At 40.7% G+C, this 19108-nt stretch overlaps 1 protein-coding gene across 1 annotated transcript in view; it reads right to left on the bottom strand.

The window, feature by feature from the left end:
* adgrg6 (adhesion G protein-coupled receptor G6) overlaps positions 1 to 19108 on the bottom strand; it is a 101567-nt gene that overhangs the window by 52630 nt on the left and 29829 nt on the right. The window contains exons 3-6 of the mRNA XM_022764884.1: positions 15033 to 15172; positions 14478 to 14760; positions 12667 to 12840; positions 958 to 1023 (exon numbers count right to left, since the gene is read on the bottom strand). Coding sequence (XP_022620605.1) covers positions 958 to 1023; positions 12667 to 12840; positions 14478 to 14760; positions 15033 to 15172 — 663 coding nt within the window. The remainder of the gene's footprint in view (positions 1 to 957; positions 1024 to 12666; positions 12841 to 14477; positions 14761 to 15032; positions 15173 to 19108) is intronic.

Raw genomic sequence — 19108 nt, 5'->3', positions numbered from 1 at the left:
CTCCAACATCCTTTGACAGTATTTCAGAGGCTTCAATATGTTTGGGGCTTCTGTTGTATGTGGTCATCAAGGAAAAACTTACCTAGCATTCCTGGCAGTGGGTTAGGAGTTTCACACCCTGTGTACTGCAGTGGATAATTCAAGGTATGAACACTGCCAGGGTTCAGGGTCACGCCATGACAACAATGAAGGTGCTTTGGGTAACCCTTTTCACCAAAATTACCTTAAAGATTCTGTTCGACTTAGACATGGAATTCCCAAAGACTAAATAGGAAGAATCAATCCCCAACCTGCCAGAAGGTGCAATGATTAGTGGTAGTAGTAGTTCAATAAATATTTGACAGTCTGCAATACTGATGACAGATGGATGAAGAACAAATGGAAGAAAGGAGATTAAAAACATCCAGACAACTTGGTTAAAAGTCAGCTAGATCAATTTGAAAAGATAAAAGTACTTTAAGGTGCTTTTTTTACACCAAATGCGTTTGACTTGGTTTGATGTAACTGGTGCATTTGCCTGCCTGGTTTGATTTGATTAGGCCGGTGAGAAAGCTGTTAATCATTAAAGACATCAGGTTAAGTAAACTGCAGCATGACCTACTGTCCCCATGTTGGTCTATCAAGGACGAATAACTCATCGTTCATACAATAAGTTCCATAGGATTTTGTAAAAAGTGTCAACTAAACCAACAACAGTGACCATAGATATCTAGGCAACACATTTTTACACACAGATTTAACCTAGACGTCTACATGTCTCTTGACCTGTGATTATTGGTTAGAGGAGGAACATGAAACATGATTATACTTCTTAGTTTGTCACAAAGGGAAAGAGGAAGAAAATAACGCCCAAATTATGTTAGGTGATGAATCAGAAAAGGTGCAGTTATTATCAGCCTTTTTTGCCACCAGTTCCAATGTCAGTATCCACAGTGGAAGTGTGTTTGTTTTCCCTACCTGGGCAGCCCAGTCCAGGGGGGTCACAGCTGGTAGTGAGTGGTGTGTTGCTGGGTGGGGAGACACCTTTATGGAGGGGAAGGAAGATTAAAAACAGAAGGTTAGTTAATTAAAATGATCAGGGAGCATGGTTTTAAATTTGAGACAGTTTAGCGGGAGAAGCAGTTTATTCACACAGTAAATTTAATGCACAGACATTCACTTTTGATGCACTCAGACACAGGTTTGGAGGGTGATGCAGCAGTGAACTGTGTTTGTAAAATCAAAGGCCAATTTGAGGTTAGTTGGTTGATTTTACATTGTTTTTATAAATGGCAAGATACTTCTGTTTGACCATTTACCTGACAAACATCTGAAACTGACTGAAATGTTTGCCTCTCTGAAGTTGACGTTCTGCCCTTACTGATCATTTCTAGACCAAACTAGATTTCCAAAAGTTGGAGATGTGATTTGAAACCACATCTTCTTTTTTTTTATTTTAGAACAAAAAGTGAGAGAAAACGAAGAAAGGTTTTACCCCTCAAATACTCAACACTAGAAATCCTGATTAATAATGATACATTCAAATTTAGTTTGTAACGTACACATCCACACATTTTTTTATAAATACTTAGATGACTTAAAATGTCAACGAGTTTTTATGCTGGCACTAAAAAGTTTATATTAAGTTAACTATGGGTGCATTTTTTTATATTAAATGTTTGTTTCTGCAACCTGCTAATGTCACACAACAAAATTCTGGTTGTAGTTGTTCTAGTAACAGGTTTGCAGTGAATTGGAGCGTGTCCCAGCATGCACTAGATGACAGGCAGGCAATCTAGAAACATGATAATCTATTTCAATCCCTGGCACTTTGCCTTCAAGAAAGTTTCCCACACTAGTCCTTGATATCCTGCAGATTTCAAATCAATCAGATGTTGTGGGTTGCGGTGGGACGCAGATCGGCGGCTCGTAGGAATCAAACAAACTGCTGTTTTATTTCAGGGACAGTCTGTCTGACCAACTGTGCACAGCAGCCAAAACTCAAACGCTCCTAAAGTATTTTGGCCATTTGAAATGTAATCCTGAGCTCGGGCCCACATGTACTGTAGATTCACAGGCCTTCAGAAGGGAGGGGGAGAGCCGCACACACACACACACACACACACACACAGACAGAGGGAATGTGTTTGACAGAATGTCAGCAAATCATCGCAGTGATCAGCCGAGTGAAAAAGCAGGAATTCAGTAATCATGGATGGCATGTGGTTCAAAAGAGGTGTGGAGGGTTGAGGATTATGCCCAGTCAAAATCTAACCCCCCCCCTTCCTTTCTCTCTCCCTTTGCCTCTTTTCCTTTGTCCTTCTCTACTTTCGTCTTTCACTTTTTTCCCTTCATACCTCCCTATCTCTCTTTTAGCCTCTTTCTCTCTTCTATCCTCTTCTTCAAACATTTCTCCCTCACTCCTACTTCCCACCTTTTCACCTGTCTCTTTACCTCCCTCCTCTGTATATCCCTCCTTCTATTCTTCCCATTTTCTCAATCTCTCTTTCTCCTCGCTTTATTAATCCTTCCTTAAGTCTAATTTTCCCTTGTTTCTTTCTTTCCTCTCCTTTCTTTCTCTGTCTTTGCATATATCTCTCTTCCTATTCATGTTTTTCCCCATTCTGTTTCTCTGCTACAGTACACAATGTGGCCAAAAGTATGTGGACAGATACCTCGGTGCACATTAAAATTGTTTAATTTAAGAAAATGTATTGAATCAACTAACAAGTGTTTGCAGATTGCAATATACAAAATAAGGCCAAATGTGTATGGACACCTCTGTTTATATAAACTAGTGTGCGATTGGTGTGGGTCTGTTTCTTCCTGGGCTCCTTACTTTCAATAAAGTGATATCGTAATGCTAAAGCATACAATAATACTTCAGATGACAGTGTGCCTCTCAACAATTTGTGTTTCCTATCTCAACATGACAACACCCTTGTGCTCAAAGCCAGCTCCAAAAAAAAAAAATGGTTCTCCCAGTTTGTTGTGGAAGAACTGGACTGGCCTGCTGCACACAGTCCTGGTCTCAACCCAGTCCAACACCTCTGGGATGAACGGGACTGTGAGCCCGACCTCATCACCCAATATCAATGCTCTTGTGCCTGAATTGGAGCAAATCCGTGCAGCAGGTTCAACATCTATTGGAAATACTGAAACCAGAAGAATGGAATGTTCACGTACATCGTCTATCCCGCTCTCTCTCTCTCTCTCTCTCTCTCTCTGTCTCTCTCTCTCTCTTTCTCTCCCTCTTCTCCCGATTCTGACGGTTCTAAATCTGTTGAACAACATATTGTGATCAGGGCAAATGAATACAGCTTTGTGCAACTCTTGTGGCCCACTGAGTCCTTCAACAGCAGAAGTGCCAGCCAGGACAGAAGCAGATCTATCACTAATAATCAGCTATAATTAATCTAATCACCCAGCACCAGGTAGCAGCCTAAATTTCCATGTCATTACTGTCAAAATATGTTTATCATCTGCAAGGAGATGAGCACACATTTCCATGTTTTTACTTTTATTTCTGCACAAAACAAAGCAGCTAATCATTCACACATTACGCCTGTTTGAATTTCAGAGAGACGGGGAGTAACAGCAATCAGTAAAAGAAGTAATTCTGTGTCAGCTCAAGTGTTCAAAATGCAAACGAATGAACAATAATATAAATACACGACCCGTTTTTCCCCCCAGCTAGCATATTTCCCCTGTATGTCTTTATCAGGGTGTCGCTGTGGTGACAGTAGCTGATGAGCTATAATTAATGTAATGACTCAACACCGGGCAGTGCGCTATAATTCACTGTCATTACTGGAACAACATGTTTATTATTTGCAGGGAGGGAAGCTGTTACAGTTGGCCCATATTCAGGGCTTGTGAATGTGTTTCACGGTTAAAGTAATATTCTGCAGCATTTTGGTATGAACTAATGGTTGACATGTGTAATAACACTGTGGCATTTTAACCAATGTTCAGTTCATTAAAGCTTTTCCATTTGCCGTTCCCAACACTCAGTGTCTGGTTGGATTTTACGGGGAAAATATCTTGTTCTCAGCTGGCAAAGGCAGACCGGGATTTAGATTGTCTCTTTGTGGTCTGGCGAGGTCCTGGTAGACTTAAAGGTGCCCTGTGGAGTTCTTGACCACTAGCAGGGCTAAGGGAACAATGTTTCTAAGAGTGAGTCCCTGTTGAATGTAAACATAACTTTGTTTGTTGTAAGACCAAAAAAACACGGTGGCTGCTCTGGAAATGTCGAATTACTCTTTTAACTATCCAGTTACTTCTTGGATGAATTTCAGATGCAAGACCACATTTACAGGATCATTCTTCAATTTCTGTCCACATCTTCTAGTTTTAAGTTTTGTGAGTCTTGACGGGCAATAAAACACAATATTATCTAAACACTACTTAAAAGTTGTGTGATTGATTTTGAATTCAATTTGGAGCCAGTGTTTTAAGTCATAAATCTTACAGCTAAAACTGAGCTTTTGAAATAAAGCTTTGAGAGGCTGAACTCACATAAAGAGTAAGGCCGTTATACACGCGAACGCAGTTGTTGTTATTATTAAACTTCTTTCTAGTCGGCTTGGAGGCGTGCATGTGCAGTCACTGCCCTTGTAGTCAACAACTCCTCCAACCACAACAACCATACAGGTCACTTTTTTCAACCCTCTGATACGACCCAGAGGACTGTCCCCTGAAATACTGCCCCTACGGCGGCAGGCCTCAGTTGCCATGGTTGCAATAACAAACATGAAGACTGTACCAACAGTGGAGCCGGAGCTTTGTCGGCATAGTTACAACAATAAACGGCCATGGCTTGGTTAGGTTTAGGAAAAGATCATGATTTCGGTTAAAATTAGTACTTCCTCAACATTAGACGATTTTAGTTGTCGTGGTTACAATAATAACAACCTGGTTAACTTTGTCAAATGGTCATGGATAATAGAAACAATATAAACTGCTACTTTCACATGGGAATCAAACACCGCTCTCCTGTGTCATATTCATCCATCCACCACCACCTCCTCCTAGTAGACTTTGTCTACTATGTCACTATACTTTTCCCTTTGCACCTGTCATAATTTCTACAGCCACTAGATGTCGCCTAGCAACAAAAAGAACGTTAAGTAACACTAGCTTAAGCAAACTAGAAGAAGTAGGGATGACAAGACAAAGAGAGGAGGGCTACCCACAGAGTGTGCACTACCACAGTAAGTACGGCAGTTCAAAGTTGAAGCAGGGAGTGGGTCTGAGAGTCTGGGTCATAATTTTACTCTGTCGTCATTTTCTCTTCCAATAAATGAGTTTGTCTAACCTGGAGGTTTGTTTCTGATCGTTGTGTTGCTGCTTTTTCGAAAAGTCACCACGTTCCTATTAACTGGGTGAGTAAAGTGAGAAATGATAAAAACTAAATAAAACTCAACTTGTAATAAACCACAATTGTCCTTTAAGGAAGGATTAGGGGCAGAGACTGACAGGCGCCATCACAAAGTGTGTGTGTGTGTGTGTGTGTGTGTGTGTGTGTGTTTAGGTGTCCGTGTTTACCTTCTAGCATCAATAACAGATGAAAGACAACGTAATACACACTTAGCAAAGCCCGGTTACGCAGAGTTCATACAAAAGTGCGACACACAATTTCTCCTAAAGGAAACACGGACACACATGCATACATACATGAGCACAGACGACCTCATTCCACAGACGCACACAGAGCGCGGCAGGCGCCTGGCAACAGCTCTTTCTCTGCCTCCATCAGCACTGGCCTCATTACCAGACCAAAGAGGAACATAAAAATGGCTTCAAATGGCCCAGAGCGCTTTGGTAGCCTCGTAAAAAGAAGACAGCATTTTCAAGGTAAACAAAATGAAGCACACCTTTCTGGAAAGGAAAATGAGTGTGAAATGTACTTGGAAGACATGTGTTCAAAGCTGTAGAGTTGGGTGGAGGAGCTGGGTGTCCTGTTAGGGACTGGAAATCCATTAATAAAGACGGTACATGGGTTTAATCTTTAATGCATTCATTAAGTTGTGATTAGGACTGATTCATACACATGTATGAGACTGAATATTATAGCATACCCTTAAAGTTTAAAGATAATCTCCAAGATTTTGTTGTGGTGCCCAATAGCACATGTGTATTTAATAATATAATTCAGTCTGTAGACCTTCAGAGACCAAACAAGACACATGACTGTTTGTTTGATTCTATCAATGATAAACATGAACATGTCTTTCAGCCATGACTGCGACTGTTTCTTTAACTGAGTCAGTTTTGTGTCTAAACCAAACCAAAGGCTCTTATGTCATTTCGGAGGGCAACAAGATGTTGTCGTGAAGTTTGAAGAATTTGTTGGACCTTTATCAGGTAAGATTCAGGTGTCAAACAGATAAAGGTCGTCAGTAGAATCTACCGATCAGATGGTACTAATAACACCTCGGTGCAGCCACACAAGTTAAAGGTACTATATGTGATTTTTCTTTAGTTGAGTTCTGTACTTACATTATCCCAGATATTCTCAACAATTTGCAAACCAAGAGAAAAACGCGATTTTAATCATTGTAACAGTCCGTTTTATTTGGTCAATGATGTCATATCCTCTTTTGCGTCAGCATTGTGGTTGTCTGCCAGAAGCATCAAAATAGGTTTAGGCAATTTTTAAGCCACATTGAGACACCTGGATGAAGGATTTTGAAGTTATCAGAGAAACAAGCTGCAAACGTTAGCGGCAGCTGGGTTCACAACCCCACCGAGACGTCCAGCGTCCACCCAGCAGCATCGGAGAAACAGTGATTTTTAAAGTGAAACTGCTTTATCCGGCGTTGTACTGGTTTTAATTACTGATTCCATTTGTTTTAGTGAGGAGGAGACCTCTGTGGATAATTTAGCTGCGGGTAAAAAGACAGCAATGATGGCAACTCCCATGATCTCATGTTACTTCATGACGTTACCAAACTCCATCTTTTGCTGTTGTTTGGATTGAGAGACGCCTAGCAGCAGAAAATTACATCTGTAATGTGTTAATTACATTGTTAAAATATAATCTTAAAAGTTTCATTACTTTAGTTTCTACTTAACTCTCATGGTGGCTATGTCTAAATAAAGATGTGACACAGAAACTCTGCATCAGTCAGTTTCAGAGGTTTCTGGGTCTCTGGGCAAATGTCAGTGTCAAGTGAGGTCTGTTCAGTGGATTTCACTGGAACTTGGAAAAAGCTGTGGGGGTAAATAAGGGTCCTAACAACTTTTTGTTTTGCCCTGGGCCCCTAAAAGGTTTGGTTTCCTGCAATATTTACTTGTAGCAACTAAAGCAAGATTATCAGTTTTTCAACTTTCTTCTTCTGTGCAGTGGAAGAAATTAAAACTATGACACATAGTTCCACAGAAGAACATCTATACCGGATATACTGTGCATCTTTAATGTAGCAGACCTGTGTCTATAAAGAGATTACAGTCAGTGCAGCCATGTTCTTTTTTCTATGGCTGCCAAATTTGTATGTTCTTTGTCTTTTTTTTTTTGTTGCAATCTCCTCATTTACTTCCCAGTTTAGCCATTACCACCCACTTGTAATATCTACTCTCTCTTGCTCACAGCTCAGCACATTTAAAATTAAAACCTTTATTAAAAAAAAAGCATGTCTCCAGGACGTTGGCCAAACAGGATATACGATCATAACTGTATGTTATTAAACGCAGTAAAGAAAGTAAACCTCAAAGCCATTACAGAGAAAAACAACAGTCAGCCAGCTGAAGCAGGAACAGCTATATAACTTCCATTATTGAAGAATGGAAAATGTTTAAAGTTTGTGAGCTCTGTAAAACCATCTGTCAAAACACATCTGGCTTCAAACAGGACCTTACCTATCTGGTATAATCCTTCCTGGAGCTCTATAAACTCCCATCTAAAGAGGTTCAAAGAGTAAAAGACCATCCCTAAAGTGTTTGTTTCCTCTCAGTGTTGCCCTGTTCCACTGCTCTGTACGACTCCTTTATGTTTATTCATTCACATTTGTCTCAGTGTCCTGTCTGTTAGTATATCCTGTGACCTGTATTTGAACCTTCTGCTCCTACGCTCCCTGCAAATAAAAAAACTTGTAACCTGGATCATTTTTAATCTCTGAGGAGCAGACAGCTGTGACTATGGAGTCAATACATCACCTTTTGTTTTCCCAAACTAATCCTCCGCTTCTGTTTCCTGCTGTTGGAATTACCCAGGGTCCCTGCAGGGATCAATTAAGGCTCATCTCATTTCTATTTAGTACTGATTCTGTTATCAATGCAGCCAATGCAGAGTTTGAGTTTCTGCTCGAAAAGTACCAAACCCTTTATTGATTATCAAAATTCATTCTCAAATATATTAACAATCTAATCACTTCAGCACTAGATACCTCATGACTTCTGCGTCCAGTTAACAGAGATCAGATGAAGGCTACAGAAACCCACAGTCGGCCCTTTGCTGCCTGGTTGGAGCTTGTAACAGAGGTGTGTGTCCATGTCTGAGACAGTGCATGTGTGTGTTTGCATGTATTCAGGCCGTGTGTCTGTGCTGTTCAGTTTAAAGCGCCTCTTCGATGAAGCAGTCAAACACAGCTGTGAATCTCTAACCTGCCATCGACCCTGAACACTACAGCCACAAACCTACAACTGCTGCTGCCTGCGGAAATTCAGACCTGCTGACTGAACTCACTGATGTTTGAATTTAGTGTTTACTCCTCTGTCTACTTTAACCACTGAATATTATCACAGAGGCGATGAAATCCAACCTCACAAACAAGATCAAAGAAACGAGATATATGAAATGTCTGCAGTCCTGTCTCTCATCTCCAGGTGACCATCATCACAGAGATCATGGGTACAAGTCATATCATACTGACGCTGGACCAAACAAACCAGCATGCACCAAAGTCTTGGCTCCACACTTCTTTGGTTATTTTTGGATTAGCCAGGAGTTAGACACTGCCAAGATGGCGACGACGGAGCAGCCCACTCTAAGCTTCAAAACTGCTCTTTGGAAACCTGTGGGTGACATCATGGAAGCTACGTCCATCTTTCTATAGTTAAATTTTCAAGGAATGATACCAAATCACAGAGTAACTAACTAAATGATACAATCTCCAGTCACAAATCTCTTCACACATGCAAATTCCAGTACTGGTTGGTTGGTCATTGATAACTTGATAACTGAGTCCATTTGGTTCTGACTCTTTTACATATTTATAAAAGTTGGAGTCTTGCAAATCTAGAATCAAGTCTTCCATTAGCAAATGCGAAGAAGGAAACACTCTGATTGTCATTTAGATTTGTTATGTTTCGGATTCAGATTTGACAAATTGCTATCAAACAGCAAACCCTGTCAATAGCTGGCGTCTCTACACTGACAGTGAAGAGCAGGTTCCGTTCACCTCTGCACAGTCAAGTTGTGCTCTTTATTTAACACCACAATCCAGACTTCAGCCTGTCAGCAGTAACTCTGGGGCCACGTCGTCGCATGAAAAGTTCAAAACCGGCCTACAGCGCTTTGACAGGAAGGAGCTTCTTCTGACTGACAGTTTGTTGGTGGTGTTGTAAAAACTGTCATCTGCATCCACATGGACGGAGTCTGTGCACCAGGACGACACAGTGTTTGACACGGCAGACAATGAGTGGCAACAAGCAGAGAACCTGAGAATATGACTAGAGCCACAACTGGATGTCCAATGCCGGTGAAGAGCTGAGGCTCCAACATGGCTGTCGGAGTGTCAAACCACCTGAAAGCCTTGTTTACTGTCAGCGTACACACTACAATGGATACCTAGGTTATTACATATTTAATATTTTATTAAGTTATTTTATTTTACTTCAGCATTTAGCACTTTTTTAAAGAGATTATTGCACATTCTCTGCATGCATCATAGCTCAGTTAGCACAAGCCGAATCATACCTACCTCCAGGACATACACACACACACACAGACATACAACATACATGAGCAGCCTGTTAGCAGCACTCACCACTAGTTGGCGCAGCAGTAGTTAAGTGAATGCAATGAGGGTAGCAGACTGTGAAGAGAAGGACAGATTAGTGGACATCAGTCAAAACAAAGCGGTCGATGGTCAAAAACATCAGCATCAAACACAGTTTTTAATCACATTGATCAGAGGTTCAATTAGTGGATGAAGCGATCGGTTAAAAAAAAGGCCACAAAATGAGTAGAAAACGGTGGCCTGAGAACACATTACAACAAGACAAAGTCACAGTGTCAGTTACACCATTCATTAATGATCAATAATCAGCAGCAAATAGTGATTCAAGCAATCATGGAGGGTCAGAGGTCATCAGACAGACAAGCGCAAGATGAAGGTGGTTCGGACATCCAAGAATTAAACAGATCCCTCAGAAAGAGAGAGACGTAGGAAACATCAAAATACAAACTAAGAAAATGATGTGTGTGTGTGTGTGTGTGTGTGTGTGTGTGTGTGTGTGTGTGTGTGTGTGTGTGTGCTTCTTTCCTTCTGATCAATTCAGTTTAACTGAAGAGAAAAACACATTTGTTTTAAAACCTGGCTCCTACATCACACATCAGCAGTACATCAGAAATACTGAATCCACACTGAGTCCAACATCAATTATTTTACCATCAGAAAACTCTGGTGGCAGTGCAGCATCATTGTGGACGCACCACTCTTAAATGTAATAAAGTGAAAGTGTGTTTGTCTTTGAGAGAAGTCAGAGAAAGAAAGAAAGAAAGAAAGAAAGAACATTAATGACCACAACTCATAAACTAAAAAAACACATATATCTTTACTAACATTCAAAGATACTGTGTAAACATACAGTAACATGTGCATGGGTTCACAGCACAGCATGTTATTTTCTGTTTTATCTTTTTTTTTAAAATTTTGTGTCACATCTTGTTCAAATGTCTTGTTTTCAGTTTTTCTTTTGCTTTGTGTTATTTATGTTGTGTTGTTCGATTCAATCAGACCACACTGTGTTTCACTGTTGTAAAAAACACAAGCCCAACATCAAAGAATTCATTCATACTCTGGTTTATAATGTGTCTCTCTCAGCGTGGATCACAGCAGATCACATTTCATGTAAAGTAAGGAAAGCTCATGTGAACTCCCCAGCTGTGGGCCATTTACTATGTGTGTGTGCGTGTGTGTGTGATGTGTATGTGCGTACAAGAGAATCAGGAAACTAAGTGCAGAATCATGCATTTCTTGAAAACCACTGCAGGTCTCTGAGGCATACAAGCATGCGTACACACACACACACACACACACACACACACACACACACACACACTCACAGGCCCGCTCTGCACTGGGTACAGTGCTGGCACGAATTGCACTGAAACCACTGTGGCTAACCTCCTGTGGCTACACACTCATTTACAGCGCTTTTAAATAAGAAGTACTACTCTGTGGACAGACACACACACACACACACACACAAACACACACACACATACACTCACACACACACACAGGGTGTACTCTTACACTCTCTTTCATGGATAATGCTTAAATATGGTGAGAAAATGGTTGATTATGTAAACTTGGTTTCAGGTTTTAAGTGTGTCTAGAGTGTCTGTGGTAACTTGTGCAAGCATGTGTGTGTCTGTGTATGTGTGTGTATGTATATGTGCTCAGATTTTGTGCATAATGCATTTTTGATGCTAATGCACTAATAAATACTGTGAAAAATCTTGCAATAAATAAGTAATTGAAATCAATTTCAATACAGTATGTGTGTGTGTGTGTGTGTGTGTGTGTGTGTGTGTGTGTGTGTGTGTGTGTGTGTGTGTGTATGCGTGTGTGCAGGAATTTCACCATGAACTCTCAGTGTATTTTACCAGCCAATTGGGTCTTTAGAGCGGAGCAGGAATCAGAATGATGTCAGGTCAGCAGCCAAACTCAGTGCTGGAGTCAATTAACTCGCCAGCCACAGTCAAAATTTACCAGAATTTGGCTGAAGTCTGGTTGTAATTTTCCACCATGATAGCAAACAGACTGGGTGTGTGTGTGTGTGTGTGTGTGTGAGAAGCAATTTTGAGAAAACAGTTTTGTACATGTTTTTGCTTATTTTTATTTAATGCTTTTAATTACTATGAGCTTATTCACTGACTTTATTTACTGCTACACATTATAATAATGTTTGCTCTGGACTGTTTATTACATTTGGTGTAAAACTATAAAATTCTATTATTATTGCACAGTTAATAATATCAGACAGATAACTAAGGACTTTGAAGATTTACTTGAGAAGTGACAAATGTTTCTCATTCCTCAAATCATAAAAATGACTTGGTGAACCTGCAGCTACATGGCAATAGAGAATAGCTCCCCTTGTATTATTTTGTATAGATTAGTTCAATATTGATGGGTCTATTGTTGCTTTAGTTTGACTGTGCACAGATTTTTTCCTTATTGTCAACAAATCCTATGAAAAGTCCAAAAGCAACAATCTGTTTGCTCCAAGACCATTGGTTCCCACTTAAGACGTAACTCTTTAAAAACATCACATAAATATATATTCTCATTTTTTAAAAAGTATCAGTAATTTCCTAAAACAGCTGCTCACTGTAGTTTTTATCAAACGTTACACATTGTATATGCTGGGGACTATTTTCAGCAGCGGATTAATCCACATTGGTTACTCCAGCGATTTAAGGGAAGCAGCAGACTGATTATTTGCTGTACTCACTGCAGCTGAGTGAGGTGTCGGTCTGGGCCAGAGTGGAGGGGATGGTCCAGTGTCTGTTGTCCCAGTCGATGATGTTCCCCTCATTGTTGCAGTTCAACGCTTTGAGCTCCTGCTCTGTCATGGCATAATCCCACAGCCGCAGGTTGTAGATGTTCCCGTCAAAGTTGCTCTGCCCTGAACACAAAGATCCATCATGTTAACATCTCTGGTTCTCTGAAGACCGTAATGCAGTAATGTTAATCAATCAGCAGATTGTTTTATGGCAACACTGGATTCAAATTCTCAGTTAGCGTGGCAATTACAGGCTGTCAGGTGGTTGACTGGTTGGTTGATCCACCACTTGGGTCCAGATTGAAATATCTAATATCTACTGGATGGACTGTCAAATTTGGTTCAGACATTCATGTCCGCCTACTTTTCCTCCTTCGACTTTTCCTCTAGTGCCATCATCGTCAACATTCACATCCAGTATTTAATACAATAAAAACACATACACTTCCACAAAGTCTAAGTGCACCATTTATCTATGATTAGTCCTTGATAATCATCATAATCCACTTGTTTTATCACTTTTTTTCTCGTCTCTTTGTCCAATATGAGCTTGATCATTTGTGGTTTCATTTCGGCAAATGTTAAAACTTGTGTCTTTTAGCTTTGTTTTGTGACAAAAGCTCCCTGCTACAGGTGCAGCCAACCATTATTGTCATTACCACTTAATCTGCAGATCATTTTCTTGAACTGTTTGCTTTGTAAAATGTCAAGAAATAGTTAAAAGGCCCATCACAATTTACTGAAGCCTGCGGTGACACTATCAAATGACTTGTTTTGTTAAACCAAATAAAAACACGAAGATATTCAATCACAATCCCATAGTGAAGCAGCAGATCCTCACATTTAAGAAGCTGTTACCATTAGGTGTTTGGCATCTTTGCTTCGACCATCCAATCATTGTGATAGTTCCAGATTCATTTTCTGTAGCTACCTATTCAACGTTTCCAGTCTCATTCGGCTGCTCAGAAATGGACGGCAGAGCTACAAGTGAACAACTAGCATAGCATAACAACTCCTGCTGATATTTCCTGCTGGCACCTGTTCCCAAACATTTTGACTTGTGAACCCTTAAAACATCAATATGTGTCCTAAGCCTCACCGTTATTATTCCGTGTGACCTCATGTTCATGTAACCTGCTGTCTGTCTTATAGCGGAGCTATTTGTCCAAACCGATTGGTAGTGACTGACATTTTCTGTCCACCGGGTACTACTTTCAGTCATAGCAGAAGACTTATTGTACTTATTGACTAATATTTGTCATGTCAATCAAAGAAATACGTTGATTTAAGAGTTTTTATTTCTGTAAGTGGACTTACAGGAGCTGCAAATATCTCATCCAGGCTTGTTGCCATGTTTCTGTCACTATTTTTACGGCTCTCTCAAAACGTTCTACCCTCCTACAGAGCTCTCAAATTAGATTGGTTGTCTCTCCATTTGGGTGGAACACCAAGACACTAACACCAGAAAGATGTGGACAGGGATTCAGATGTCTGCAGCCAGGATTCTTGTGACCCCTCATTACAGGTTAGGTCTTCATTTTGCTTGATGAATTAGAGGTTTTGTAGACAGCTTTGTTTCAGCATAATTGAACCACATAAGTCGAGAGATCCCGAAATCAAAGTTTTGTAGGTGACAAAACCTCTTGGATGCAGCATCTTCATGACAAAATATCATTTGACTTTAATAGCTAACAAGTCATGTCGGACATCGTAAATTCAAATAAAAGTTAATAGTAGTAAAACTTCAAACCCGGACTTACCTCCTAACCGGAACTGTCCACCCCCCGGGACAGTGCGCCCAATGGAGGAGGAGCAGGACTCGAACCTGTAGTTTCCATTGAAAAAAACCCCCACGTGGCCATTTGACGATGTCCACAGCACACAGAAACGTTTCATGGTAGAAGTGATGTCAGAGGTGGAGATGATATCGTTGATCGGACAGATCAATCCATCAACGATCATCGTCATGAGGCCAGCCCGATTGCAGCCCAAACCCAGCCTCTCATTGCTATTTGTGTCAAAGTAGGTGAAGATCCACTCTTTCTGTTCAGGGACCAAGAGAACTCTGTTAGAGTGTGAACGTTCCTTCTTGACTTTTGGGAAGTAATTGAAACCTAAAGGTCCACGTCCTAGCTTCCCAGAGCTTAATTTTTCAATTTATTTAACACCTTCAGACATTCTGCTGGTAAAACTTTAAAGATAGGACCAATATTACAAATTGCAAATTTTCCTCAAGGGACTTTGAAGGAGCAATTTGTAAGTTTTGCTATAGCTACATAGCCATACACATCTTTCATCAGCAGATTGTGTGATACCTGTTTCTGGCCATTGCGTTCCAACTCGAAGCACAGGGTCAGCTGGGTGAGCGCTGGTATGGAAACTGAGTTGGCGACCTTGGTGACATGGCCGTTGCCACCGGATATTTTGACCTTCTGGTTCCTCAGAGCCACAGCAACTAGAAGGGAGGGATGGAAAAAGAGAAGGAAGAAGGTAGGAGAGAAGACAGGAGAGAGAGCAAGGAGCGGGAAGGACAGAAAGACAAAAAAAAGGAAAGGGAAAAGTTAGGATGGAAGGAAAGACAGAAGCAGTTGAGAAAGAAAAGCAAGAATGAGGAAAGTGAAAGAATAAAAGAAAGACAAGTAGAAAAGTAGTAACAAAGGAATGAGAATAAAATAAAAACAGGAAAGATGAAAAGAATTGCAAGGCAGAACAAATAAAAAAGAAAGTGGGAAAGCATGGAAAGAAATTAAAGAAAAAGAACAAAAGAAAAAGAAAGAAAGGAAATTAATTATACAAAGAGGGGGAGGATGCAATGAAGGCAGAGAAAGAAATGAACAAGAAGAGAAACAAGTGAGAAAAGAAGCCAGGATGAAAGAAAGTCATCGAGAAAAGATCAAAAGACCGAAAGGAGAAGTGAAAATAGAAAAATCACAAGTGGAAAAATCAACAAAAATTTTTTCATTCATCAGCTAAATGTCTAATTCTAAACTTAGTTTTAACTGATACAGCTGATTATGACTGTAGTGACTTTTCATTTCAATGCATCAGCCTCAGTTTTACATTATGTTTGCTTCACACTATAAATAAACATTTTTGCTAAATGGTTTAATTTTAAATAGCAAGGCACTGTCCGGGTTTGGTTTTTAACTCGCACTTCATACCACACAAACCATCCACAAGTATTGATGAATCAGAGGTTTTTGTCACAAAGCTTTTCCCGGCAGAACGAGTCTGACTGAGCTGCTGGACGAGCACAAAAAACTAACAGCCAGTGTGCAATGGAAAAACACCGCTCACACACATTCACACATACAAACACACAGCGAAACGCGCATCAGGGCACGTACACACAGATGCACCAAAACACCAAACCAGATACTGGTGTTAAAGCGATCTTTGGTAGGTCGTTACTTGGACTGGCTGATGCTGGTTGATGCTGATCCACTGATCTCTGTGGTTTCAAACTCAAATTAAAGCTGCAGGAAATGATTCTCTTTGGCTAACAACAAGCTAAAAACACACACCTCTGACTGAGTGACCTTTATCAGTTACATCAAGTCTGAAGTTCCATTTTTGGAAGGACTGACCAAACTAAATTTGGTGACACAACAACACCTGTAGAATGAAAATGAAAACTTTTAGTTGTGTGTTTGGCTCATATCCTACACCAGTTGCCTCTGGTTGATGTAAAAATCCATGTTGGGATAACTTGTCCATCCCAAAATCAAACACATGCCGGCTCTAAAACAATTAATGTTGTTATACCTAATGTGTTGGCATAAAACTGGTGCAGTGTTCCTTCTCTTTTAGCTCTGATTTTGGTCTCCACCGCCTCCTGAGGGAAATGTCTGGCTCTTTTACTGCTAAATGCTCCACTCTGTTCACCAGCTGCTCTCTGACTGTGTCTGTCTGCTGTTTGCTGCTGAGCAGGTAGTGGACAGGGGATTTTGGATTTGATCTGTTGTTGTTTTGAAAAATATTGATCAGTGGCGCTTAAATGATTTATATTCTCCTCTATGTGTTGACCAAATCCCCTTGATCTTCTGAAACATTTTGAAACCCTATGAGATACATTTGTTTTCTGAAAAGCTGAGATCTGAGGACTCAGATTGCAGCTGACTGTTTTTAACAGCTTTATTATTCATGCTGCTCTACAATAAGATCAACATTCACCTTCTGCACACCCCAGCAGGTGATACATACATCAGATTCCTGTTGAGAGCAGGTTATAGCTCATAATATTGTTGATATGCGTCTGAACAGCTTCAGACCTGAAGAGCAGGTCTCAGCCTGGACCTACCGTGTCGGAAGCTAACACTGAACCCCTTCTTCTGCACGCTGAAGTCGGAGGTAAAGGACAGCTCCATCACGTTCCCTGTCGAGTTCAGAGTCAGTCCGTTGGCTGTCAGACCACAGAACTTAACATCGGCGTTTCCTGTGTTCACCACAACCCGGTCATAGATGCAGCCAGGCGCTTCCTCCAGGTCAAATTCCAGGAAGGAGAGCTGGATGATGAAACCAGTGGGTGCCTGCATGGTCCACTTGCAGGCCTGTGAATTGGGGTATTTCTGGGGATAGCAGGGCGACGTGATTCTCCCCTGGACCTCCGTCAGCACCAGGTTACAGTTTGTAGAGCTGCAGCCCAGGACTGGAGGTGATGGGAGGATGATACATTCATGAACTTTGAGAAAGGTATAACCTCCACTGAAGCTGCTAAGGTAAGGTAATATCAATCAGAGGCTGAGGCTAATAGACACGTGGACACAAGGGAACAGGACAAAAGAAGATGAGAGGAAGGGGGCCATAAAAAAAGGGTAATAGACAAGACAAGGGTCAATAGATAAAGAAGGCAATCACCTACTACCATTAGGAATCGGGAGGCTAGTAAGTAGGATTCAAGGACAAACAGTCGAGATGACAGTGAAGGGCATTCTTGACAGTTACTCTCGACTGAGGAGTCGAGGAGATAAGACGATGAAGAGGACGAAGACCAAGTTTTCAAGAAGGTTACAAGGACTTTAAGGATTCAGGAGACAAAACCAAGACTTTTTTTTAGGGCGACAAGAGGACAAGAAGAATAGTTTAGGAATCATATTCAAAAGATTGCACTCCAGGAATCAGGAGAAAACAAAGATGAGACGGGACAAGACAAGTCGTGCAGGTAGCTAAAGGTTCAGCAGCCCAAAGAGGAATCAATCAATCAATCAATCAATCGTGTGATTCAAAAGAGTGCCAATTGATTGGATTTTACAGAAGTGGCCTGAAAATTCTCACTTCCGCCGAGCCAGCATTGCACCAAATTCCACAACTGACACCCATTCCCACATTCATTAAGGTTTTTTACAAAGAACCAACTTTAGTACTAGAAACCACACACATGCAGAATAATCTTGCAAGTCAGATTTGGAAAAAGTCACATTTTGTTTTTTAAGGAAAAAGCAGCCAAGTATTTCAATATATTTTAAATGTATTTGTATCAGAAGGTAGACAGGGAGTTCAGAGTGCACAGGCCATCAGAAACTCTGTACCTCAGTTTGCATGTACAGCATTGTATCGTATTGTCCCTTTAAAGCTCCATATTTTACACTTTCCCTGTGTTTTACTTGAAGTGTTGATCCATAAGAAGATATATTTGTGCTTTTCAACACTAAAAAATTCAATGAACTTTTACATCTCCTCTCTCAGGCTTCTCTCTGGAGCTCGAGTAACAAGAGGTCGGGGAGCCAGTTAGAAGAGAGGAGGCTCTGAACCTCTCTTCTGATTGGCAGACTGGTTTCTGAGTGGTCAAATAAAAATATAGCAGATTTCAGGTAAAATACTCCTGCAAGGTTGGACGCTGAGTCCAAGTGGGCGGGGCTTGGGGCGTGGCTGATGGTGGTGATTGTTCCGTTGTGACATCAAATTACAGTCCTGACAGCTGGTTTTAAGGCTCAGTTTCTGAATACAGGCTGTGTGCATTTCTCTGTGGACTGAGGCTTTGATACTTTCACAGTATTAATATAGAACCTAGACCTGATCTATAATCACACTACACATGGACAGAGACCTTTAGACTGTATGGAGCTTTAAGTTCATACTTTTCATGCACTGATGCTGAGATTCAATACAGTGCCTGAAAAGTCAAGTTAACATGGTTTTGTGTTTAGGATTCTCTCACTGTGACAAATCATGAGTAAGTTGGAGCCTTGTCACTCCAAGAACTGTAAATAATGTAGTAAATCTTTCTCTACAAACCATCATAAACACATAATAGATTGGTTTGTCAGAGACACTAACCCAATGCCGCTGATCGAATGGGATTCATTTATGACTTGAAACATGAAACACGTTAGCCTTCATCACTTTCAACAACAGCTGGAAAGACGAGCTGGCCCTCACAAAAAATAATAAC

The sequence above is a fragment of the Seriola dumerili genome, unplaced genomic scaffold, assembly GCF_002260705.1.
Source record: "Seriola dumerili isolate Sdu_G_001 unplaced genomic scaffold, Sdu_1.0 BDQW01000025.1, whole genome shotgun sequence".
In the NCBI taxonomy this organism is placed as follows: Eukaryota; Metazoa; Chordata; class Actinopteri; order Carangiformes; family Carangidae; genus Seriola; species Seriola dumerili.
Note: the sequence above shows the minus strand (reverse complement) of the source record. Positions and strands in the feature narration are given on the sequence as shown.